Source organism: Microcaecilia unicolor, chromosome 2 (genome assembly GCF_901765095.1).
Source record: "Microcaecilia unicolor chromosome 2, aMicUni1.1, whole genome shotgun sequence".
Classification (NCBI taxonomy): domain Eukaryota; kingdom Metazoa; phylum Chordata; class Amphibia; order Gymnophiona; family Siphonopidae; genus Microcaecilia; species Microcaecilia unicolor.
In genome coordinates, this window is record NC_044032.1 from 127339637 (window position 1) to 127365920 (window position 26284).

The window sequence follows — 26284 nt, forward strand, 5'->3', positions numbered from 1 at the left end:
TGGATCTTGTCTGTTTGGCCCATACACCACTAGTAAGTTCATCTCTAACCCTTGGAGCCATATTTTTACTAACAAATAATGTCCTTCTTGGTCTCTAGCTAGTAATGTGGCTTTATACGATAGGCCTTTCCTAATTAAAATTACCACTCCTCCCTTCCGGCCTGACGAGGAACTGGCCAAGACCTCCCCCACCCACATTCTCTGTAGTTTGTTATGTTCTGCCTCGGAAAGTCGGGTTTCTTGTAGGCAGGCAATGTCGGCGCCATGCCTACGGAGTGCCGTTAGTATCTTTGCCCGCTTAATTGGGGACGATATCCCCCCTACATTCCAAGTAATGATTCGTGCAGGCATGTCTGTAGTATTAAATAAATCATGACTAACTTCCAAAGCTGCCTATGAGTGTAATCTGTTGCCGGTTTCTCCAGTAGGGGCCGCCCGAGAACGCAAGTTTTTATGTAATGCCAATCTATGTGTTCCTTTGCAAATCTAGTACCTGTCACTGGTGAGGATATTGATGTCTTAATACCCTCCCTCCCCCCCTCTCCCTCTCCTTCCCCGTTTACCCCCCCCTCTTCCCCTTTCGCCTCCAGTATTCCCTATAGCCTCCTCCCAGGCCACTCAGCCTACGAAAAAGCGAGAACCACGATCCCTCGCTTTGAGACCCCCACTCCCCAACATCTTATAAGCAACATTCCCACTGCAAAAAAAATCTTTTACTCTTTCACTTACAATTACATGCAATTAAATATTCAAGGATCTTCTAGGAGCTGTTTGTCTATCAGTGCTTTCCGGGCTTCTTCTGCTAAAGAGTAAGAATGCCAACTGTTTTGCAGAAATAGGCGCAATTTGGCCGGGTATTGCAGCGCAAATTTAATCTTTTTCTCTATTAAAGTCGAGCAAAGGGGGTGAAACTTTTTACGTTGCTCTTGCACGGCCATTGTATAATCCTGGAAAATCAGTATATTTCGGTCCCCATATTTCAGCGAGTCTCTCCGCTCTTTAAAGCCTTGCAAAATCTCAATCTTGTGTTTATAGTTAAGAATTTTCGCCACTACTACCCGTGGTCTAGCATTTGTTTCTGGTTTTTTTCCCACACGGTGGGCACGCTCTATAACCAGGGATCCCACCGAATCCGTGAGGGCCAGTTCCTTTGCTAGCCAACTTTCTAGCCACGTGCTTAAGTTCCGTTCTGGTAGTTGCTCCGGCAGCCCTACTATACGCACATTATTCCTTCTAGAACGGCCTTCTAAGTCTTCAAGTTTTTCTCCTTGTTCTTTTAATTGGGATATAAACTTTGAATATCTGGGCCGTGTTCCCGAGTCTCGTCTTCAAGCGCTGACATTCTGGCCTCCAGGTCTCCCGTTCTAATTCCCAGGCCGTCTAGCGCCGTCTGATAATGACCTAGTTTTTCATGGAGCTCGGACCACTTTGGCTCCCATGCTTGTTTAGTGGCAGCGGTCAGCTGAATCAATTGTTGTTCTGAAAAGCTTATCAACGTTGCCGCCACAGCTTGTCCGTCCGCCATTTTGCCGTCTTGAGCTCCCGACCTTGTTTTTTCTTTTTTTGCTGTTCTTTGCGCCATCTCTGCTGGCGATTTGTTAATATACTTGTCCATAAGCACTTTGCCTTCTGCTAAACCGCGTTTGAAGCCTCTTGCGAGTACAAAAATAGATGTTTAAGGAGTGAGGGCCCTGGAGCCAGAGCACCACACGTCTTGCTCAGCTCATAGCGTCACGTGGTCTCATTAGATAGGATTTTATCCCAGAACCCTTTTCCATTGATCGTGCCCCCTGGTTTCATATTGGGTCAGTGCGTTTTTTATATATGATGAGGTTTCTTTCCAGTGAAGTGTGAGATGTAGTCTGTGATGATCTAACCATGGTATTTCTCCCCAATTGTAGTCTGTAGGTTTTGGCTGGTATTAAATCTGTAAGCTAGTAAGTCTAGTGCATGCACTTTTCGTGAGTCTTAGTTACTGTTGGATAAGTGAAATCCCACATTTTTAGTACTGCTCTACATTCTCAGGTGTTTTTGTCATTCCTGTCATCCACATGTATGTTGATGTCCCCAATAAGTATTGTATTGGAATATGTCACAAAGGTGTTTGAGATGAAGTCCACAAAGTCCTATTGGGACTCCTTCCAGTTGCCTGGTCTATAAAATAGGATAACACAAACATTGCCAATTAGTGATTCATCGATTATTCTGAGAGCAGTTGTTTCTAGGTGTGGAGCTACGAGTTCCAAAACTGTCTCTATTTTGAAAAAGAATTTGTATAGTACTGCTATTCCTTCTCCCCTTTTCTTTTCTCTGATCAGATGTGATATTTTGTAACCTGGGGGGCATAACTCTAATAGGATTGGGTCCTCTTTGGAGCATAGCCATGTTTCTGTGATAAAAATTACTCTTAGTTTTTCTTCTTCAATGCAGTCATTTTTTTATTTCTGCCTTGTTTTGTACCGATCTTACGTTAAATATAGTCTATGAGGATGGGTAGATAACTTTCCCTGAGTATTGGTTCTAGTGTTATCTTAGTCAACTGTCTTTGATTAAGGTTTTTGTATTTGTTTCGGTATTTCCTGTTTCCCTTATTATACTGGTTCTCTGCTGGATTGTGTCCCCTGGTGGGGACAGACATGCTTTGTTTGTTGTGATTTGCCTCATGTTCTGTGTGAATTTTCAGTCTCCTACTGCTTTGTGTGATTACAGGGATTGTCTTTTCATCTCTGTGTAGAAAAGAGTGGGTGCTGCTTCCGAGGAGTAGGAGTATTAGTAGTATTAGTAGTATATTTATTGAAGCCATGATGCGTTCCTATTCGGAGCTGTTTTTTTGGGTGAATTAGGGTGCTGCAGTGACTGTTCTTGGATCAGGCTGTGCTCTGGAAATGTGGCAGATCTCACAACCTTTGAACGTGGGCTTATATGTAAGTGCGTGGCAACATGGGATGTGGGTTTCTTTAGTCCTAACACTCATGGGTTATCATGGGTTATTTATAATTCGTTCATCATGATCAATAGGGCAGGTTGGGGATTAGTATGATGTAGCCTTTCTGGTTGTTTTGTGTATCACGCAGTTTGTCTTCCCGTGCCTGTGTTCCCAGGTGTCTTTAAAGTCTGTGTGGGTGAAAAGGCCGAGCAGCCAAGTCTGCTTCCTTTCTGTATGTTAGTAGTGGGGCGGGAGGGGGGGGGGGTTGTTTGATTTTTTTTTTTTTTACTGTAATCGTAGCCCTCTGTTCTTACCTGCCCACTTTATTTACCACTCTGTCCTCTGCGTTGCCCGCTCTGCCCAGCCACCTTGCCTTCTCTAGATTCCACCTCCTGCACAGGCTTTTCAACCTCACCTTCGGCATGGGCAGTTAGATTGTCCTTCCCCTTTACCTCTGCCTTTGGATTTTACATTTCTGCCAGATAGCACATTCAAGTGCTTCCCCCTGCTGCAGGACATGAGCTCTTTACTCTGATAGCCTACAAGTTGGTAAGCCCCACTAAGGCTCAGCAGTGTGGTGGCTTCAGTGCGCTGGGGTCGTAAGGGGAGAAACTGGGTCCCTCACTGTGAAGCGCCAGTCAGGAACAAAGTTATGGAGTCTCAGACCAAGTCGGCCATGGAGCGCAAGTTGGTTGCTGAGCAAAGTAAGTGAGACTTTAAACCAGGGAAGGCCACTTGGTTTCAAACCAGATAAACTGCGACAGAATTCGTACCATGGCCGTGGCCCAATGGCTGCTTGTCTCATCCTGTTTCATGAGCTAGGGGTCATGAGGGCCTAGTTTGGAAGCCGTTTCACCCTCTGTTCTTCGTGCATATGAAAAGGAGTCTTGCAACATGTGGATCCAAATCTGGCAACGTCCCTGGATGTTCCTGGATTTTTCTTATTCAAGCGATCTCCCGGAGCTCGCCACAATGCGACCATCTCTGAAGGTGGTCATTTTCAACTTTAACCTCCCCTCATAAGGAAGTCATCCCATTCCCTTTATTATTTTTGTCTGTACCTTTTATAATTCTGCTACATCTTTTTTGAGATGTGGTGACCAGAATTATACACAGTATTCACTACAGTGAAAGGAATCTAGGCATTACTGTTGATAAAATGTTGAAAGCCTTTCCTCAGTGTACAGCGGCAGCTAAGAAAGCAAATAGAATATTAGGTATTTATTAGGAAAGGAATGGAAAACAAAAATGAGGACGTTATAATGCTTTTGTATCGCTCCATGGTGTGACCGCACCTCGAAAAGCAAGAGAAAAAGGAAACCGATATGGTTCTCCAAGAAAGTGGCTGAGAAAATAAAGGCTAAAGAGTTAGTGTTCCAGAAATACAGAAAATCTCAAGAAGAGGAACACGGGGAGGAATACCGGATGAAACTGAAAGAAGCCAAGAGAGAGGTACGTCTGGCGAAGGCGCAAGAACAAATGGCTAGAAATGTAAGGAGGGGAGACAAAAATTTCTTCAGGTATATTAGTGAAAGGAGAATGACTAAAAAGGGAATTGTGAGACTAAAAGATACAGCGAACCGCTATGTAGATAATGATGAAGAAAAAGCCAATTTGCTAAATAGATACTTTTGTTCTGTTTTCACTGAAGAAAATCCTGGAGAAGGACCACGAGGGACTGGCAAAAGTACACCTGAGAATGGAGTGGATAAAGCACCGTTCACGGAAGAGTGTGTATCAACAACTTGGAAAGCTAAAAGTGGACAAAGCCATGGGACCGGATGGGATTTGTTTAATAAATCCTTGGAGACAGGAGAGGTTCCGAGGGATTGGAGAACGGCGGATGTGGTCCCTCTTCACAAAAGTGGTGATAGGGAAGAAGCTGGAAACTACAGGCCGGTAAGCCTCACTTCGATTATTGGAAAAGTAATGGAAGCGATGCTGAAGGAAAGGATAGTGAATTTCCTGGAAGCCAATAAGTTGCAAGATACGAGACAACACGGTTTTACCAGAGGGAAATCGTGCCAAACGAATCTCATTGAATTCTTTGATTGGGTAACTGGAGAATTGAATCATCGATGTGCTATAGACGTAATCTACTTAGATTTTAGCAAAGCTTTTGACACGGTTCCCCACAGGAGGCTCTTAAATAAACTCGATGGGCTGAAGATAGGTCCCGAAGTGGTGAACTGGATTAGGAACTGGTTGACGGACAGACGACAGAGGGTGGTGGTAAATGGAGTTCGCTCGGAGGGAAAGGTGAGTAGTGGAGTGCCTCAGGGATCGGTGCTGGGGCCGATTCTGTTCAATATATTTGTGAGTGACATTGCCGAAAGGTTAGAAGGTAAAGTTTGCCTATTTGCAGATGATACTAAGATTTGCAACAGAGTGGACACCCGGGAGGGAGTGGAAAGCATGAAAAAGGATCTGAGGAAGCTAGAAGAATGGTCTAAGGTTTGGCAATTAAAATTCAATGCGAAGAAATGCAAAGTGATGCACTTAGGGAGTAGAAACCCAAGAGAGACTTATGTGTTAGGCGGGGAGAGTCTGATAGGTACTGAGGGGGAGAGGGATCTTGGGGTGATAGTATCTGAGGATCTGAAGGCGATGAAACAGTGTGACAAGGCGGTGGCAGTAGCGAGAAGGTTGCTAGGCTGTATAGAGAGAGGTGTGACCAGCAGAAGAAAGGAAGTGTTGATGCCCCTGTATAAGTCATTGGTGAGGCCCCACCTGGAGTATTGTGTTCAGTTTTGGAGGCCGTATCTTGCAAAGGATGTTAAAAAAATGAAAGCGGTGCAAAGAAAAGCTACGAGAATGGTAAGGGATTTGCTTTCCAAGACGTATGAAGAGAGACTTGCTGACCTGAACATGTATACCCTGGAGGAAAGGAGGAACAGGGGTGATATGATACAGACGTTCAAATATTTGAAAGGTATTAATCCGCAAACAAATCTTTTCCGGTAGAACGAGAGGACATGAAATGAGGTTGAAGGGGGGCAGACTCAGGAAAGATGTCAGGAAGTATTTTATCACAGAGAGGGTGGTGGATGCTTGGAATGCCCTCCCGCTCCTGGTGGTGGAGATGAAAACGGTAACGGAATTCAAACATGCGTGGGATATGCATAAAGGAATCCTGTGCAGAAGGAATGGATCCTCAGAAGCTTAGCCGAAATTAGGTGGCGGAGCAAGTGGGTGAAAGAGGGGTTGGTGGTTGGGAGGCGAGGATAGCGGAGGGCAGACTTATACAGTCTGTCCAGAGCCAGTGATGGGAGGCGGGACTGGTGGTTGGGAGGCGGGAAGTACTGCTGGGCAGACTTGTACGGTCTGTGCCCTGAATAAGGCAGGTACAAATCAAGGTAAGGTATACACATGAGTTTGTCTTGTTGGGCAGACTGGATGGACCGTGCAGGTCTTTTTCTGCCGTCATCTACTATGTTACTATGTTACTATCACCCTGCACCACCCCACCAATATCTGGATTCACTCAGACATCCTCCACAAAAGGTTCTATAACTAGCGCAAAAGTAAAGGGGATGGTGGGCATCCCTGACAGGTACCACGTGACAAGGATAACCACCCCGAATTGCCCCTGTTAACCTGCACACAAACTTTAGGCAAAGCATAAAATCCTTTAATCTAAGAACGATAAAACAATCCCACCCCAAACGTCTCCAAAACCTTATCAAGGAAAGCACAGTGCACTCTATCAAATGCCTTCTCGGCATCAAGTCCAAGCAGGCACATAGGTATAGTCAGTTGTTTAGAGACTTACAACAAATCCACCATCCACTGGACATTATCCACAGCTTGATGATGCAGCACAAACCCAATCTGGTCCGGGTCAATAAGCGATGGGAGAACAAAGCCAACCGGTTGGCTAAGACTTTAGTCAAATTTTTTACATTGCATTCAAAATACATATGGGGCGATTACTTCCTCGAGTGTCCCCTACTTTTGGAACAAGTAAAAAATCAGTCTACTTCTCTTCGTTGTACACGACTCAGGATTTTGTAGACCTCAGTCCTATTTCCCTTCACAGTCTCTTTTCCAAGCTGAAGAGCCCTAACATCTTTAGCCTGTCCTCATACGAGAGGAGTTCCATCCCCTTTATCATTTTAGTTGCTGTTATTTAAACATTTTCTAATTCCGCTATATCTTTTTTGAGATAACTGCGACCAGAACTGAACGCAATACTCAAGGTGCGGGCGTACCATGGAGCAATACAGAGGCATTATAGTATTTTTTCTTATTCACCATCCCTTTCCTAATAATTCCTAGCATCCTGTTTGCTTTTTTGGCCGCCACTGCATACTGAGCAGAAGATTTCAGCATATTGTCTACAATGACACCCAGATCGTTTTCTTGAGCGCTGACCCCCAAGGTGGACCCTAACATCAGATAACTATGATTTGGATTATTCTGTCCAACGTGCGTCACCTTGCATTTGTCCACGTTAAATTTCATCTGCCATTTGGATGCCCAGAAAGAGAAGTCAGTCCTCTGTAACAGCTTTAAGAATAAACATGCACTATCTGCTGGCCAAACAGGAGAAATACACTTCAGACACATTTAAGACAGGAAAATATCCAATACATTTTAGAGGCTTAAAACACATTGTTTCTTCACACTATCTCTATATAAACAACTGATAGCTAAAAAGAAGATATTTTAGGCACACACATAGATTATTTAATTTAGTGGATAATCTGTTGAATACTGACAATTTACGATTAGAGAACACTAGAAGTACTCCGTCAGCCGATATGCTGGCTAGTTATTTTAAGGACATTACTTGGGAAGCTGGACCTAAATACCACTTGGGATTATGAGGAATAGTTTTGAATCTATGACAACAGGGGAGGTTATGTTGTTGTTAACTAGATATGCTAAATCTAACTGCAGTTTGAATCCATGCCCTCATACCTAATGAATTTTTTAAAATGACACATTTTTGTCAGCAATAACATATGGGTTAATGATTGATTAACTAATGATAAATTTACATCTCTGTGGGGGGAGATTGCACTTACACGATCCCGAAAAATCCTAGTAGAGATTTACAGGCAGTTAGCAATTATCATTTGATTGCTTTAATATCGTTGTTTGTAAAAATTATGGAAGGCCATGTAAGTTAGACATGTATTTGGATAGAAGCAGTATCTTGCAGTCGTCTCAGTCAGGCTTTCGCAAGAATTATAACACTGAAACAGTGATTACTTCAATCATTGCTTATGGTAAAGCTCTACTGTTGAGGTCAGAATGCAATTGTAGTTCAGTTTGATCTATCTTCTGCATTTGACCTAGTCGACTACAATATTTTACAGACTAGGTTGCATGCTACAGGGATAAGTAAGAATGTACTGAGCTGGTTCAATGGCTTTCTGACTACTTGAATATATAAAGTGCAAAAAGCAATCAATTTATCAGTTCGTTGGACTTTGGCCTGCAGGGTTCCTTAGGGCTTTCCACTGTCCTCATCACTGTTTAATGTGCTGCACCCAACCCCCGGGTCCAGTGTTGGAGGGTTTTGGCATACCATTCTTCATTTATGTGAATGATATTACTTCACTGTTCCCTGTAACTGGGGCTTGGACCAGTACATTGAAAGATATTGGGAGCTGTGTACAAGTTATTGAGGACTTGATTCTAACCCACTGTTCATATTAAATCGAGAGAAAACAAAGTTTCTTTGGTTGGGTCCATTTGATGCTTCAAAGTTTCCTCTTCATTTTTCCTTTGGAATGAAGACTTTCATTTTCTGTTCTGTTCTACAATTATGGGGGTGAAAGTGGATAGTTTACTAATCTTTTCTAATCATGTTAAATCTTTAATTAGGAAGTCAGTCCATACGTAGAGGAAATTAAGAACAATTTGAAACTATTTTGAGGCAGACAAATTTAGATTATTGGTTCAAGCATTGACCTTGTCCAAATTGGATTACTGTAATATTAGATTCAATGGTTGTACGAAGACACCTATCAAACGCCTGCAGCTTATTCAGAACATGGCGGCACGACTGATTGTTTTGCAGATTTGTATCAGCCACTTCGCTACTGGTGAAGCTACATTGGTTTCCGGTGGGGCTAGGGTCCAGTTTAAACTGTATATCACAACGGTTAAGAAAAGCACAAGTACAAATCAAAGTAGGGTATACACAAAAAGTAGAACATATGAGTTGTCTTGTTGGGCAGACTGGATGGACTGTGCAGGTCTTTTTCTGCCATCATCTACTATGTTACTATCCAGCTTATAATCGAAAGTGATCGCCGGCCATCTTCCAACACAAATCGGGAGATGGCCGGCGATTTCTTAAAAGCGGCAAAATCGGTATAATCGAAAGCAGCATTTTTGACAGCATCGCCGCTTTCCCGTCGCTTCGTCGGCGAAAGTTCAAGGGGGCGTGCCGGTAGATTAGCGAAGGCGGGACATGGGTGGGCATGGGCGTGGCTACCAGATGGCCGGCTTTCACCGATAATGGAAAAAAAAAGTGGCGTTAAGCAGTATTTCGCCGGGTTTACTTGGTCCTTTTATTTTCACGACCAAGCCTCAAAAAGGTGCCCCAACTGACCAGATGACCACTGGAGGGAATGGGGAATGACCTCCCCATACTCCCCCAGTGGTCACCAACCCCCTTCCATACTAAAAAAATAAAACTAAAAACCTTTTTTGCCAGCCTGTATGCCAGCCTCAAATGCCGTACCTACCTCCATGACAGCAGAATGTGTTGTATCCTCCGACAGCCTTTCCCTGGTTGCGATGTGGCTCTCGGGTGAGTGTGACACCTTTTCTGTTAGGTGCCCTGCAGAGAGTCACATTAGCAATGCATTGTGGTGGGTGTAGGGTACTGGGCTCTACTCCCATGGTGCTTTTCCCCCCCTGCTAACTGGGTCAGAGTGTGCCCTGTTTTGTTTCCTGTTGTAGTCCATGCGGTAGTGGCCATTTTTGTAAGCCAGTTTTAGTTCCCTTTCCTGTGTTACCCACGTTAGAGAACGTAGTTCTTACCTCGAATGGTGCTGAAAGATGGCATTGTACACCATTGTGCCAGCTCTGACCTACTGCTAATCTTAGTACCAGGGGACTCTTTGCCAGTGGGGCACAACCTCTCATCTACAGTTAACTGTGAGTAAACGTGCTTATTTCAAGAAAGGACTTTTCAGAGAGATTAGTCTTCAGGTGTGAACTGGTGTGCCAAAGTTATACAGCAGCAGTAAGTCCTAGAGGCTGTATGCAGGTCCCTGGAGCAAATTTAGTGGGTGCAGTACATTTGTGGGTAGTGGGTTTGGGGGGCTCAGCTCCCAAAGTAAGGGAGCTATGCACGTGGGAGCTTTTCTGAAGTCCACCGCAGTGACCCCTAGGGTGGCTGGTTGGTGTCCTGGCATGTCAGGGGGGCCAGTGCACTAAAAATGCTGGCTCCTCCCAAGGCCAAATGCCTTGAATTTGGCCGGGGTTTGAGATGGCCGACGTAACTTTCCATTATCGCTGAAAAACAAACCCGGCCATCTCAAACCCAGCAAACTCCATGGCATTTGGCCAGGCTAAACCATATTATCAACAAAAAAGATGGCCGGTCATCTTTTTCAATAATACGGTTCCGGCCAGCTGTAGCGCCGCCACCAACATAGATCGCCGGCGTTCTATTTGACCGGCGACGTTCAATTATGCCCCTCCATGTTATTATATGTTAAGATCATTTGTGGCATGGCACCATTATACCTGTGAGTAGTGTATCTCACTCCTTTTGTGAAAGCTAATTTGCATAGTTTTGACAAATGGCCATGCCCACTTGCAGTCCTGACAGCCAGTCAGAAGCAAGGCCACGCCCAAGCCCCACTGACCTGCCCACACCCCACCCCCTTTGATGACATCACTGGATGTGATGTAGCAGCCCCACCCCTTTTGCATAACCCCCACCAAAACCAGTCTTATTTGCATAGTCCTACCCCAAACTCCACCCCTTTTTTGCATAACCCCACTCTTTTGGTGATATCACAGTAAGTGATATCATATCCACAGCTCTTTTCTAAGATGGCAGCCACCACAGGACATACTGTGTCACTTCCTGTTTCCACTACTGGCCGCCATCTTGGATGGGAGTGACATGACAGGAAGTGATGTAAAAAAAACCTTGACACCACCCCCTACTGCCTTGGAGGAATGTGTGCAGCTTAACTTTTTTTCTTACTGGAAAGAAAATGGGCATTTTTAGCCACAGATTCACCATTTTTTTTTTGTTTTTTTTCTTTCAAAAGGATACCTTATGTTTATTTTCAGTTGGATCGAATTAGGTCCATCTGCTTTCCAAGAACTAGTGTACTGTACAGAGCAGCTTCTCTCAACCCCCCCCCCCCCCCCCCCCCCCACTTTCCCCTTCTAAGCCATCCTCCTTAGAAAGAACTACTATGAACATTATGGGCTGTTCCTACCTGTTTTTCAATGGACCATAAAGGCACAGTTTCCTTTTTAAATACTCTCTCTGCATCCCCCCCTGGCTCCTCTTCTCCTGTCTCTCCTTCAGCAAAAATACCAGCCCAACCGGCTGCAGTCAGACAGAAAACGTTATATACAGGGATTGTTTTGCGTTACAGATAAGCAAACCTACAGGGACCTCTCTGCTTTTCAAGAAACCGTAAAGGCACAGTGTGAACTGTGTTTTGCTTTTTAAGATCACAAATCCCTAAAACCAAAAAAAGAAAACAGCATATGTTTAAAAAAAAAAAGTTGGTGGTTACAACACAACTGAGGAAAATGGTTACAGAAAAGCAAACTTTGTCTAATGTGCTGTACAAAAGTCTCTGCAACGACTCTGTGTGAGTGTTTTCTTTGCAAGCATGCTGTACTGTCTGTGTTAAGATCAGTCTACAGCTTCCCCCTTAACCCCTCCCTTTCCCTAGCCATTATCCCTCTCCTTTAGCAAAATCAGCAGCCCATCCGGCTGCAGTCAGACAGAAAATGCTTTTTATACAGGGGTTGTTTTGCATTACAGATAAGCAAACGTACAGGGATGACCTTTTCAAGAAACCGTAACACTTCAGTGTGAGCTGTTTTTTTGCTTTTTAAGAACACGATGGGGGGATTTGAAATACTGCCTTTCTATGCATTGTGATAAAGTCACCTCCAGGATAGTTGGGTTAAGGCAGTTTCAGTCTGAAATACAAGTCCCAGAAGGCATTGCAGGCAAGGAGCCAGAGGGGGAGATGAAGAACCCGGACTGGACTCCTAGCTGCAATCAGGGAAGACATGGGTGTAAGCTGGCAGGTTGTGTAGAGTGGCTGCCACTAGGCGGAGAGTTAGAAAACCCTGTGTGCAGGAGCTCATCTTTGGCCTCATTAGTCTAATGCTTAACTCAGCTGGTTTGGGTGTGAGGAAGCTAATGGAAGGAGAATGATTGGTTGTGGTAGCTGAAGCCAGGGATGGATTAGGCCAGGTGGGAAGGAGTCCCAGGGGTTGAGTTCAGTTCAGGAGAGAGAAGCAGAAGGAGAGAGACAGTTGCAGGCTGAAAACCCTTGGGCAGGGAGGTCCCCTAAAGTACTGAAGCAGGATGAAATTCCTTGGGTGAGAGGAAGTCCCAAAAGTATTTAATTCACTGGAAAGCTGATGCAGGGGAAAACCCTTGGGTAGAAGGGGTCCCTAAAATATTGAACTCTCCTGAAGGTAAAGAGGATAGAAGGTAGAAACTGCTGCTTGGTGACTGAACTGTGATGATGAACTGAAAGAACTGTTTGTCTTGGGAATTGAATTACTGTTTATTGTGCACTGGATAAAGAGCCCAGACTGGAGCCTGTAAGCCTGTATTGAATCCTGGTATGTGCTATGCTGCTGTTGGAACTGTGTACTAGAAACCTGCATGGAATAAAAGTCCTTAAGATTGAAGTTACTGGTGGACATCTATTTCTTCATTGTACCGGGAGCCTGTGGCTGGAGGAGATTGTTCTATCCTTGGCTGCACAAGAGAGGTACCTGGTTACAGCATACAATCAAATTGGTTTATATATTATACATAGGTTGTTTTTTTTCCTCCTCTCCCAGGAGCGTTAGGCCACTGTACACAGAGAGATGCAACATGCAGCTAATCATACGTCCCCTATTCACTTCCCTTCTATGACTCCCCCCTACCCTACAGCATTAGTGTTGAAGTGCGCACGCCCTATGAAGTTGGGTCCAGAAAGTCCTAAGCAGAATTTACTTCGATCCAGAGGTGGTTGGGAGTTTAGGAGGCATCACACCTCTGCTCAGGGCCTCTAGAAAACATAATAAAGCTCTTAATAGAATACAGGTCGAAGAATGGCTCAAGGAGGAAGTCGCTTATGCTCGCATTTATTTTCAAAGAAAGAAAACCATAGTTTTCAAAGGTGGACGCTCAATGGCAAGGTGGTTAGTGCTGCCGAAACACGGACTATGTTGGGTCCTTCTACTCAAGCTGCAAATAAAGTATATTTAAGCACCATTTCCTGTGTTGGATCGTCCTTCGGTCAGCCTCTAATTTCTTCTTCTTGTGTTGCTTCTTTGTACAGGTTCCTCGTTTGCTGTGCCTGTACTCATTTTCTGTAAATCATTTATATGTGGCATGATATGTAGTCTATATATACAAAAAATGAAATGAATGAAGGGAACGATAAATGTAACAAAGTACAGGCAGATCCTGGTGGAACCTGATCTAGTCTGCCAAAGACCTGGGACTAGGGAAAAGATTCGTCTTTTATTAGGACAATGACCCTAAGCACAAAACAAAGCAACAATGCAATCACCTCAGCAAAAAGTCAGTCTTGAATGGCCGCAAGCCCAGACCTGAATCCAATCAAAAACTCAGTTTCAAGACTTGCAGACTGCAATTCACAGATGATTTACAGTCATGTTTAAAAAGCCTGAAGTTACTATTCTGCCAAGAAGAATGTTCAAAAACTGCACCATTCCACTTACACTAAGCCACTCATAGCTGTTACTGGCTACCACCAAATACAGAGACAAGGAATACAAAGTCTTATGTAATCAAGACTTTTTGATTTCTTTATTACTTTTGTAATACTTATATAATTGTTCTTTCATAATGAAAGTGTAGAGTCTATTGTGTAGGTTAATGAAAGATTCCTATTCCAATGCATTTTCAAATGTATATTCAGATAGCAGAATGTGAAACATGTAGCAGGGTGTGAATATATTTACAAGGCACTATATGTTGCCTTTATAAAAGAGGTGAGATATGTATCTACATCTTATGATAGACTAATCACCATTTTACAATATTACCCTCAATACTTAAATTACTCACCTGGCTTATTTGTAAGTGAATTTCATTGACAGAATATGATAGGGATTCAATCATTTTTTTTATATGAATAAGATGAGCTTCTTCTATATCCTGAAATTTCTGTAGAATAAATTACAAAATAATATCTATAAGTATCTTTAAATAGAAGTCAGGTGGCATTATATTCAAAGCCTCTTTCATGCTGATTTTTACATTCCTGGGATTGCTGCTAGCCACACCCTGTTTCAATATAAGTAAATTAGAATGTTGCTATGTTTACACAAAAGCAGGCAACCATTAGCATATAAAATTAAGTACAGTACAACCAACTGAAAAAGAAACTCCATGAATAAGGATTAAAACAACAAAAAAAAGCTGGTGAAGGGGTCACGTGATGCCTAGCAGAGAGAAAGACGCGATCAACAAAGCACTAATATTTCAAATCAGCAACCTATAAACTTCAAGGAAGCTTACCTGAAGAGATGCTAATACGGCTGGAACAGAAAAAGATCATGAAAACTCAGTGCTTGATGGCAAACTGCATAAAACCTCCAGACAGCAAACAATGCAGGAATGCATGCATCTTCAAGATGGTGCCACAGTAGTAGCTAAAGAGGACTCGCCCAGATAAGTATGCAGGGAGCTCCAGGTTCAAAATGATTTAGCCATGGGGAAGAGCCTAGCCCCATTAAGAGAAACAGAGTTAGCTCTGGATACGATAAAAAAAAGGAATGCAGAACTAAGGGCCCTGTTTACTAAGATGCATTAGTGTTTTTAGCGCTAACCATATAGTGAATGATACATACCTGTAGCAGGTGTTCTCCGAGGACAGCAAGCTGATTGTTCTCACGACTGGGTGACGTCCGCGTCAGCCCCCACCAACCGGAAGAAGCTTCACGGGCGGTCCGCACGCAGGGCACGCCCACCGCGCATGTGCGGCCGTCTTCCCGCCCGTGCGCGACCGCTCCTGCTCAGTTGAATGACAAGCAAAATTGATGAAAACGCAACTCCAAAGGGGAGGAGGGAGGGTAGGTGAGAACAATAAGCCTGCTGTCCTCGGAGAACACCTGCTACAGGTATGTATCATTCACTTTCTCCGAGGACAAGCAGGCTGCTTGTTCTCACGACTGGGGTATCCCTAGCTCTCAGGCTCACTCAAAACAAGAACCCAGGTCAATTGAACCTCGCAACGGCGAGGGTACAACAGAAAATTGACCTACGAAGAACAACTAACTGAGAGTGCAGCCTGACCAGAATAAATTCGGTCCTGGAGGGTGAGTTGGATTTACACCCCAAACAGATTCTGCAGCACCGACTGCCCGAACCGACTGTCGCGTCGGGTATCCTGCTGGAGGCAGTAATGTGATGTGAATGTGTGGACAGATGACCACGTCGCAGCTTTGCAAATCTCTTCAATAGTGGCTGACTTCAAGTGGGCCACTGACGCTGCCATGGCTCTAACACTATGAGTCGTGACATGACCCTCAAGAGCCAGCCCAGCCTGTGCGTAAGTGAAGGAAATGCAATCTGCTAGCCAATTGGAGATGGTGCGTTTCCCGACAGCGACCCCTAGCCTGTTAGGGTCGAAAGAAACAAACAATTGGGCGGACTGTCTGTGGGGCTGTGTCCGCTCCAAGTAGAAGGCCAATGCTCTCTTGCAGTCCAATGTGTGCAACTGACGTTCAGCAGGGCGGGTATGCGGCCTGGGGAAGAATGTTGGCAAGACAATTGACTGGTTAAGATGGAACTCCGACACCACCTTCGGCAGGAACTTTGGGTGGGTGCGGAGCACTACTCTGTTGTGATGAAATTTGGTATATGGAGCATGAGCTACTAGGGCTTGAAGCTCACTGACCCTACGAGCTGAAGTGACTGCCACCAAGAAAATGACCTTCCAGGTCAAGTACTTCAGATGGCAGGTATTCAGTGGCTCAAAAGGAGGTTTCATCAGCTGGGTGAGGACGACGTTGAGATCCCATGACACTGTAGGAGGCTTGACAGGGGGCTTTGACAAGAGCAAGCCTCTCATGAACCGAACTACTAAAGGCTCTCCAGAGATGGCTTTACCTTCCACACGATAATGGTAAGCACTAATCGCACTAAGGTGATTCCTTACTGAGTTGGTCTTGAGGCCAGACTCTGATAAGTGCAGAAGGTATTCAAGCAGGTTCTGTGCAGGGCAAGAACGAGGTTCTAGGGCCTTGCTCTCACACCAAACGACAAACCTCCTCCACTTGAAAAAGTAACTCTTTTTAGTGGAATCCTTCCTAGAGGCAAGACACGGGAGACACCCTCAGACAGACCCAACGCAGTGAAGTCTACGCCCTCAACATCCAGGCCGTGAGAGCCAGGGACTGAAGGTTGGGGTGCAGCAACGCTCCGTCGTTCTGCGAGATGAGAGTCGGAAAACACTCCAATCTCCACGGTTCTTCTGAGGACAACTCCAGAAGAAGAGGGAACCAGATCTGACGGGGCCAAAAGGGCGCTATCAGAATCATGGTGCCGTGGTCTTGCTTGAGCTTCAGTAAGGTCTTCCCCACCAAAGGTATGGGAGGATAAGCATACAGGAGGTCGATCCCCCAATAGAGGAGAAAGGCATCCGACGCCAGTCTGCCGTGGGCCTGTAGTCTGGAACAGAACAGAGGCAGCTTGTGGTTGGTCTGAGAGGCGAAAAGGGTCCACCGAGGGGGTGCCCCAGCTCTCGAAGATCTTCGTACCACTCTGGAATGAAGCGACCACTCGTGCGGTTGCATGACTCTGCTCAGTCTGTCGGCCAGACTGTTGTTTACACCTGCCAGGTATGTGGCTTGGAGGAGCATGCCGAACTGGCAAGCCCAACGCCACATACCGACGGCTTCCTGACACAAGGGGCGAGATCCGGTGCCCCCCTGCTTGTTGGTGTAATACATTGCAACCTGATTGTCTGTCCGAATTTGAATAATTTGGTAGGACAGCCGGTCTCTGAAAGCCTTCAGTGCGTTCCAGATCGCTCGGAGCTCCAGGAGGTTGATCTGCAGATCCTTTTTCTGGAGGGACCACAGACCCTGGGTGTGAAGCCCATCGACATGAGCTCCCCACCCCAGGCGAGATGCATCCGTCATCAGCACTTTCGTGGGCTGCGGAATTTGGAATGGACATCCCAGGGTCAAATTGATTCGGATGGTCCACCAGAGCAGTGAAGTGCGGCAACTGGTGGAGAGGCGGATGACATCTTCTAGATTCCCGGTGGCTTGAAACCACTGGGAAGCTAGGGTCCATTGAGCAGATCTCATGTGAAGACGAGCCATGGGAGTCACATGAACTGTGGAGGCCATATGACCCAGAAGTCTCAACATCTGCCGAGCTATGATCTGCTGAGACGCTCTGGTCTGCGAAGCCAGGGACAGGAGGTTGTTGGCCCTCGCTTCGGGAAGGAAGGCCTGAGCCGTCTGGGTATTCAGCAGAGCTCCTATGAATTCCAGAGACTGTGTTGGCTGGAGATGGGACTTTGGGTAATTTATCACAAACCCCAGCAGCTCCAGAAGTTGAATAGTGCACTGCATAGACCGGAGGGCTCCTGCCTCCGAGGTGCTCTTGACCAGCCAATCGTCGAGATATGGGAACACGTGCACTCCCAGCTTGCGTAGGTAGGCCGCTACCACCACGAGGCACTTTGTAAACACTCGTGGGGCAGAGGCGAGCCCAAAGGTCAGCACACAATACTGAAAGTGCCGTGCGCCCAGGCGGAATCTGAGATACTGTCTGTGAGCTGGCAGTATCGGGATGTGAGTGTATGCGTCCTTTAAATCCAGGGAACATAGCCAATCGTTTTTCTGAATCATTGGCAGAAGGGTGCCCAAGGAAAGCATCCTGAACTTTTCTTTGACCAGGAATTTGTTCAGGCCTCTCAGGTCTAGGATGGGACGCATCCCCCCTGTTTTCTTTTCCACAAGGAAGTACCTGGAATAGAATCCCTGCCCTTCTTGCCCGGGTGGTACGGGCTCGACCCGCATTGGCGCTGAGAAGGGCGGAGAGTTTCCTCTGCAAGTACCTGCTTGTGATGGGAGCTGAAGGATTGAGCTCCCGGAGGACAATTTGGTGGCAGGGAGGCCAAATTCAGGGCGTATCCGCACCGCACTATTTGGAGAACCCACAGGTCGGAGGTTATGAGAGGCCACCTTTGGTGAAAAAATTTTAACTTCCCTCCGACCGGCAGATCGTTCGGTACGGACACTTTGAGGGCGGCTATGTTCCCGTGGATCCAGTCAAAGCCCGTCCCCAGTCAAAAGCCCTGTGGAGGCGCAGGGGGCTGCTTAGGCGCACGCTGTTGACGAGAACGAGCGCGCTGGGGCTGTCCCTGTGCCTGGCGAGGCCTTCGGGCCGGCTGGGTGTACCTACGCTTTGCAAAAGAATAGGGCACAGCCTGCCGGGCCCGGGAAAAACGTCCACCTGCTGAGGTGGATGCTGAAGGCGCCCGGTGGGAGAGCTTGTCGAGGGCGGTTTCCCGCTGATGCAGTTGGTCCACCAGCTGCTCGACCTTCTCACCAAAAATATTATCTCCCCGGCAAGGGACGTCGGCCAGTCTCTGCTGGGTGCGGTTGTCCAGGTCAGAGGCACGCAGCCATGAGAGCCTGCGCATCACTATACCTTGGGCCGAAGCACGAGATGCCACGTCACAGGTGTCATAGATACCCCTGGACAGGAACTTTCTGCACGCCTTCAGCTGCCTGACCACCTCCTGATAAGGCCTGGACTGCTCCGGCGGGAGCTCATCGACCAGGTCCGCCAGCTGCTTCACATTGTTCCGCATGTGGATGCTCGTATAGAGCTGGTATGACTGGATGCGGGTCACGAGCATGGAGGATTGGTAGGCCTTCCTCCCAAACGAGTGCAGAGTGCGAGACTCCCGCCCCGGGGGCGCCGAGGCGGTATCCCTCGAACTCCGTGCCCTCTTGAGAGCAGAATCCACAACCGCCGAGTCATGGGGCAATTGGGGCCGCATTAACTCTGGGTCCGAGTGGATTCTGTACTGGGACTCTGCTTTCTTGGGAATGATGGGATTAGATAGTGGTCTCATCCAGTTCCGAAGCAGTGTCTCCTTGAGGACATTGTGCAACGGTACCGTGGAGGACTCTCTAGGTGGTGATGGATAGTCGAGGACCTCGAGCATCTCAGCCCTCGGCTCATCCTCAGAGACCACGGGGAAGGGAATGCAAATAGACATGTCCCTTACAAAGGAGGCAAAGGAGAGGCTCTCAGGGGGCGAGAGCTTCCTCTCTGGTGAAGGCGTGGGGTCCGAGGGAAGACCCGCAGACTCCTCTGAGGAGAAATATCTGGGGTCCTCCTCTTCCCCCCACGAGGCCTCTTCCTCGGTATCGGACATAAGCTCATGTAGCTGAGTCCTTAACCGGGCCCGGCTCGACGTCGAGGCACCGAGGCCTCGGTGTCGTCGAGCGGTGGACTCCCGCGCCGGCGGGGACGAAGCTCCTTCCATCGACGTTGACGGGGACTCCACCTGCATGGCGGTCGAGACCGGCGCCGCAAGCGGCGGCGGTGTCCGACGGCCTCGGCACCAGGGGCTAGAGCTCGCCGGCGCCACAGTCAACGGCGCCGAGGGCGCAAGCACCCCCCGCGCCGGCACAGCCTGGCGCATCAGCCCTTCCAGGATCCCCGGGAAGGATGGCTCGGAGGCACTCGTCCAGGCCCTCGTGCCGGGAAAAGACGGGGGGGCCGGTAGAGGCATCGGTGCCGTGAAGCTGGTCGGGTCCAGCAGACTGCACCGAAGTGCTGGACCCTGACGTGTCGGTACCCCAGTCCACTACCGGAGGGTACCTTTCCTCTCGACGCGGACGTTTCGGCGTCGACTCCTGCTCCGTAACCGAGAGCCGATGCATGGAAGGCGACCGATGACTGTGCTTTTTAGATTTCTTGCGGTGCCCGTCATCGGTGCCAGGTGGCATGGAGGAGGAGGAGGTCGATCCCCCTCGGTCCCGAGGAACCGGGTCAGACAGGGTTCGGTCCCGAGGGCCATGGGCCGAGGGAGTGACCGGGGCCGATTGCCCACGCGGCCTCTCACCCCTACATTCGCCGGAGGACCGGCGGGCCGATGGGACCTGTGCTCCTGGGGTCGATGCCATCGGTGCCGATTTCTCGGGCATCGATACCGGTACCGAAGAACCGGCCTTCGATACCGATGCCGTCGAGGTCGACGTCGAGGGGCCGGCGCAAGTTCCAAAAAGACGGTCCCGCAGAACTTGCCTCGCAACCTGAGTCCGTTTCCGGAGACCAAGACACAGAGAACACGACTTGATATTGTGCTCCCGCCCGAGGCACTGGAGACACCAAGCGTGGGTGTCGGTCTGCGAGATCGGCCGGCCGCACCGACCACACTTCTTAAATCCACTCGGGACCTTCGAGGACATCGACGGAAAAATCGCGTCGGCGAAGTTAAAGTCGTCGATGGTGGCGGTAAATCACACCTCGAAAAAGTAATCGACCGCGTGGCCACAAGGCCGCAATGCGACGCCCCCGCTCGAAAACGAGGGAAAAATAGAGCGCGTGCTCTCACTTTTTTTTTTTTTTTTTTTTTAAAGAAAATCGGAGCGCGCGGCAATCAAAACTAAGCGAAAAATAAACAAAATTCGCATAAACGCGACGGCTTTCCGGGGCTGACGAAGAGAGAGCGGCGGTAGCACGACTCTCTCCAGGCGCGGAAAGAAAAGGACTGACGGGAGCGGTCGCGCACGGGCGGGAAGACGGCCGCGCATGCGCGGTGGGCGTGCCCTGCGTGCGGACCGCCCGCGAAGCTTCTTCCGGTTGGTGGGGGCTGACGCGGACGTCACCCAGTCGTGAGAACAAGCAGCCTGCTTGTCCTCGGAGAAAGGCGCCTATACGGATAATAGGCACGTTAAATATGTTAACGCACCTATAACGCTGCTTAGTAAACAGGGCCCTAAATGAACAGCTGAATAAAACTCAGGTCAAGCTTAGGGGAGTTTGGGAAGAACTGAAAGAGGAGGTGAAGAGAATAGAGAAAACAGCATACATGTCAGACCTTATTGATTTACCACCTAGGAACGCTAAAAGATCAGCATGCACATTCTTGGGACTTCACTTCCCTAGCTGTAAAGGTCTAAAATACAAACTAGTACATGCGTCCTGCTTTTCTTACATTGGCACGCAGTTGTGGAATGCATTACCACTTGATCTGAAAAATATTCACGATCATTAAAGACTTTCCTTTTTAACAAGACTTACCATAATAATCAATAATAGGATCTCTAGCACATCACTATTTACTTGATAACCTGTCTATTTCCTGATTTATTGAATTGATTATATCCATTATGTTACACTTGTTCTTTATGTAACCAATTGTTTATCTACTCTTGATTAACGCTTGTTATGATGTATTATTGTAAGCCACATTGAGTCTGCAAATAGGTGGGGAAATGCGGGATACAAATGCAACAAATAAATAAATAAAGCATTTCTAAGGCAGAAGATGAAATCATGATCGTGGGAAAAAAGAAAATAAAGAAATCAGGCTCACATGGCACAATGGTTCAGAAGCTCTGACAAAATATGGACATATCAACGTTCAGGTAATGGAGATCTCAGAAGGACAGAGTAGGAAATACAGTTGCTTTTCTGGAAAGATTTCTTAAACAAATTCGTCCGTCATGGAACTACCAATTGAAAGACACTAACTGAGTCCCCCAGGAAGCCCCCTCTACCAGGCAGTAACCCACACCCAGTATTTACGAAAATTTTCAATTTTAGGCAAAATAATTAATCTTCATGGCAGTGAGGTAAATTGGAGGGCTTAAGTATATGAACAAATGGATATGACTGTTCCCATCTTAGTTCTGAATTAGATCATAAGTATCAACAATTCAGGAAAGTTTTTAAAAAAAGGCTGCATAATTGCAACATTAAGTTTGCTGTGCTTTACCCAGATAAACTTAGGATGGTGTGGAAGGATGGGGCAATTCATTTTACAGGTAACTGAGAAGTGAGGAAATTCCTCAAACTATATTTTCCCGAAGATCCTCTCTTCCCATCCCAACATATGGGAAGAGCAGACAGTTCAACTGTGCAAAGCAGCCTGAAGAAAAGCATGAGATGTTCTAAACAATATGTAAAAAAAAAAAAAAACCAATTCAACCCTTTTCCAAGAGCAACATTGAGGAGAATGGTTAATTCATGTGGCATGGTGGAAATCCTCAGGAGAAAACACTAATCTCCTCCTTGAATTTCTTATTTGCTGTTTAACTTAAACTCTGACATTATAGTGTTGGTCGAAAAATACAGAAGTCAATGCATGATATAGAAAAGAACTAAGACTGGTGTGAGCACCAGGCAAGAGAAAAACTCATATGGCAACGGGAAACAGCTGCCCAGTTTTAAGTGGCACTGGGAGGGAGGGAAAGCTGGGTTTCTCATTGGATAAAGGGATTCCTCAACAGAGGACAGAAGATCCCTTGTGTAGGAGAGGTGAAGATCCCACCATGGGCCTTTGTAGGAACACATAGTTGTTGGTCTTTGTTAAAACTGTTCTAGATGTTTTGATTGATTGGTTGAGTATGAGTGTCTAGATGTGGGTGAATACTTGGTATTGGGTTCACCTCATGGGGAGAAGATAGGTGAGGGATGAGGGACTGGGGACGGTATAATATGAACAAGAGACAGGTGGCGGATAATATTCGCCGGACTTTGAACATCATGTGGGGGGCTCAGAGGAGAGAGGACTCCTTGACCCTGTTAGCAACCGACGCTGAAAAAGCGTTTGACAGGGTAGATTGGGAGTTTTTATGGGAAGGTATGGCCCAAATGGGGATAGGGAGAGGGTTCTTGGGTTGGGTTAGGAAACTATATGCGCATCCGGTAGCCCAAATAAAAGTCAATGGGGGGTATTCTGAACCATTTAGTATTCAAAGGGGAACCCGACAGGGGTGTCCATTATCCCCCTTGTTATTTGCCCTGGCCATTGAACCATTTGCTCAACGGGTTCGTTCACGACAGGAAATTAGAGGGGTTCGGATGGGAGGGAGGGAGCATAAGATGGCGCTTTTTGCGGATGATATCTTATTTTACATCTCCGCCCCATTGTTAACAATGCCACATTTGATTAAGAAACTTAAATCCTATGGCCGGGTGTTGGGGTTTAAGGTGAACTATGACAAGTCTGAAAGTATGGGGGGTCACCATATCTAGGGAAGAGGAGGACAGAATAGCTGAGGTGTTTAAATTCAAAAAAGCAGCGGCTAATTTCCGATATTTAAGGATAAGGATTCCGAAAGACCTGAGTAATTTATATCACCTTAACTATACACCCCTATTGAAAGATTTGCGAAGTGATATGAATAGATGGAAAAAGGGATGGCTTTCCTGGTGGGGACGCATTGCATCGGTGAAGATGAACATTTTACCCCGGCTTTTGTTTTTATTTCAAACATTACCAATCCCAGTACCTAAGAGGGAACTATTGAAGTTGCAATCAGATTTAGGGATATTTGTTTGGGGGGGGGAGGGTCAGCTAGATTAGCACAGAAAATTATGTGGGGAACACCAGAGCAAGGGGGACGGGGGATGCCAAACATCTTATGGTACTATTGGGCTTCTCAATTAAAACAAATAGCAGTCTGGAGCAAGGTGGATCTGTCACCAACAACTAGATTGGAGCAGATATTTGTCCGAGAGGGAGCATTGGAGGGATTGTTGTGGGCTTCAATCCCAGATACATACTATAAGAGGTTAACTCTGAACCCCTTTGTCTCACATCTTTTGGCTTTGTGGGGGGCACTAAAATATAGGTTGAGGGGTTCTAGGAATAAATCTACATATGCCTGGATTACGCAGAAACCGGGTTTTCCCCAGGAACTCAGGGAGGGGTGTTTAAAGCATGGTTTGATAAGGGGTTAATAAGGTTCCGAGATGTCCTGACAGAGAAGGGAGTTAAATCTTTTGAAGAACTGCGGGAGGCATACGAGTTACCATCTTCTGATAAATATGCGTATGCACAAGTCACACATTACATAGCGTCGGTTAGATAGATTAAAGATGGCCTAGTGGCAAAGGAGAGCATGGAAGACACATGGGGGAAGATAGATCTTTGGGGGAAAGGCATTTCTAGACTATATGATCAAATACGAGGGACTACTTTTGTAAAACACGAGTAACATGAAGGCTTGGGAAAGGGATTTGAAACAGGAACTATCAGACTCGGATTGGAGACGGGTGTGTCGGGAGGTAAAGAAAGCCTCTTTATGTGTACTTATCAATGCATATAAAATACTTAGCAGGTGGTACTTTACACCAGAGAGAGTAAAAACCATGTTTCCCGGAGCATCTGACATATGCTGGAGATACCGGGATACCGGTTGGTCAATTACTGCGTCTTAGACGATTATGCTCCTCTATCTCAGAATTCAAGAAACAGGCTGCTGAAATGATAGAAAGATTTAGAGCTCGGGGTTACCCAATGAAGATCCTTAAAAATGCATACAAAAGGGCATTATACGCCCACCGCCCCTGGTTAATGTTACCTAAGTCAAGATCTCCTTCGAAGGCATTGGCATGTGTTATTCCGTTTTCTTTAAAAGCATCTAATATTAGCAGTATTATACATAAGCACTGGCATGTTCTTTCGATACACCCAGAATTTAGGGAACACCCCAAAGTAGCTTATAGACGACAAGCTAATGTGGGAGAATTACTAAAGAAATCAAAACAAAGAGAGGAGGAAGGCAGACACTCCCCATGTGGGAGATGTGTATATTGCCGCTTTTCCCTAAACACTGAAAAGATTGGTATACCCCACAGTGATAAAGAATTCATATTAAGGTATAATACTAACTGCAATAGCTCCCAAGTGGTGTATTGCATAATGTGTCCTTGTGAACTTTATTATATAGGTCACACTAAACGTCCCTTAAAGAACAGACTAGCAGAGCATGTAAGTAATTTACGTTTGAAGAAAATGATGTGCCCTTTGGTTGCTCATTGGTATGAGTGTAATCACACTGTAGATCAGTTAAAGTGTGTGATACTAACACAAATTCCCCTAGACAGGAGCCGTGGGGGTGACATCAGTTCTAGATTGTTAGCCATAGAACAGAGATATATTTATACATGGCAAACAGTGACACCCATGGGGCTTAATCAAGAGGTAGAATGGATTTAAGTGCCTGTTTCTTTAAGGGAGAAGAAAAAAAGAAAAAAGAAGCTATGCATTGTGGGAAGATATAAGGGTGGGGGTTTTGATTCTCCCTGGTTAGCAGTGTTGCCAGGTGGGCGGTTTTACCGCCCAATTGGGCGGTTTTCCGCGACCCGCCGCGGGAAATTTTTGCCCGCGGCGGGTTGCGGTTTTTTGGGCTGGTTTTTGTGCTTCGGGCGGTTTTTTTAGGTGGCTTTTTTCGGCCGCGGTGGGCGGGGTTAGTGACGTTTTTGGGCGGGGTTAGTGACGTGGGAGGCGGGGTTAGTGACGTGGGAGGCGGGGTTAGTGACGTGGGAGGCGGGGTTAGTGACGTGGGAGGCGGGGTTAGAGATGTGGGAGGCGGGGTTAGTGACGGGGAAGGCGGGGCCGATGACGGCGGAGGCGGGGTTGATGACGGCGGGGGCGGGGGTGATGACGCGGGGGCGGGGGTGTCAGGGGCGGGGTTTGAGTTTGGGCGGGTTTTGGGCTGGATTTTGGGCTCCTTTAGGCTGGAAAAATATTTTCCACCTGGCAACCCTGCTGGTTAGTTCAGAGCCACGGCAGTTGGGTCCCGGCCTGAGAAAGTCCTTTGTTGGCACGCTGCCAAACAGAATTGGTTAAAGTAAGTGCAGTTATTATATATAAAACATTATATTTTGATGAGATAGTAATTTGTTTAGAGGTTTGAATTGAAGGGGTGACAGTGGAATTGTGTAATTTTAGGGGATATGGTGGTTCCTCCTGATGAAGAGAACGAAATGCGGTCCTGCATAGAGGAGCCGATGCTTGCTTAAGGACTGGAGTAACAGCAGTTATGAGATTGAAAGTCTCATTCTGCTTATGTAGTGCCTGAAATCTATTGCAAGTGGAGGTGTTCATCCCCAGAGAAGTGTGTTGGGGCTTGTCTTGAACTTTCATGAAACTTTATGTGAAACAG

General features: G+C 46.6%; 1 protein-coding gene across 3 annotated transcripts in view; it reads right to left on the reverse strand.

Moving 5' to 3' along the window:
* The window catches only part of FCHO2 (FCH and mu domain containing endocytic adaptor 2), a 458555-nt gene that overhangs the window by 364304 nt on the left and 67967 nt on the right, over positions 1-26284 (reverse strand). For all 3 annotated transcript variants that reach the window (XM_030193298.1, XM_030193297.1, XM_030193296.1), the window contains exon 7: positions 14193-14291. In XM_030193298.1, the coding sequence (XP_030049158.1) occupies positions 14193-14291 (99 nt within the window). The remainder of the gene's footprint in view (positions 1-14192; positions 14292-26284) is intronic.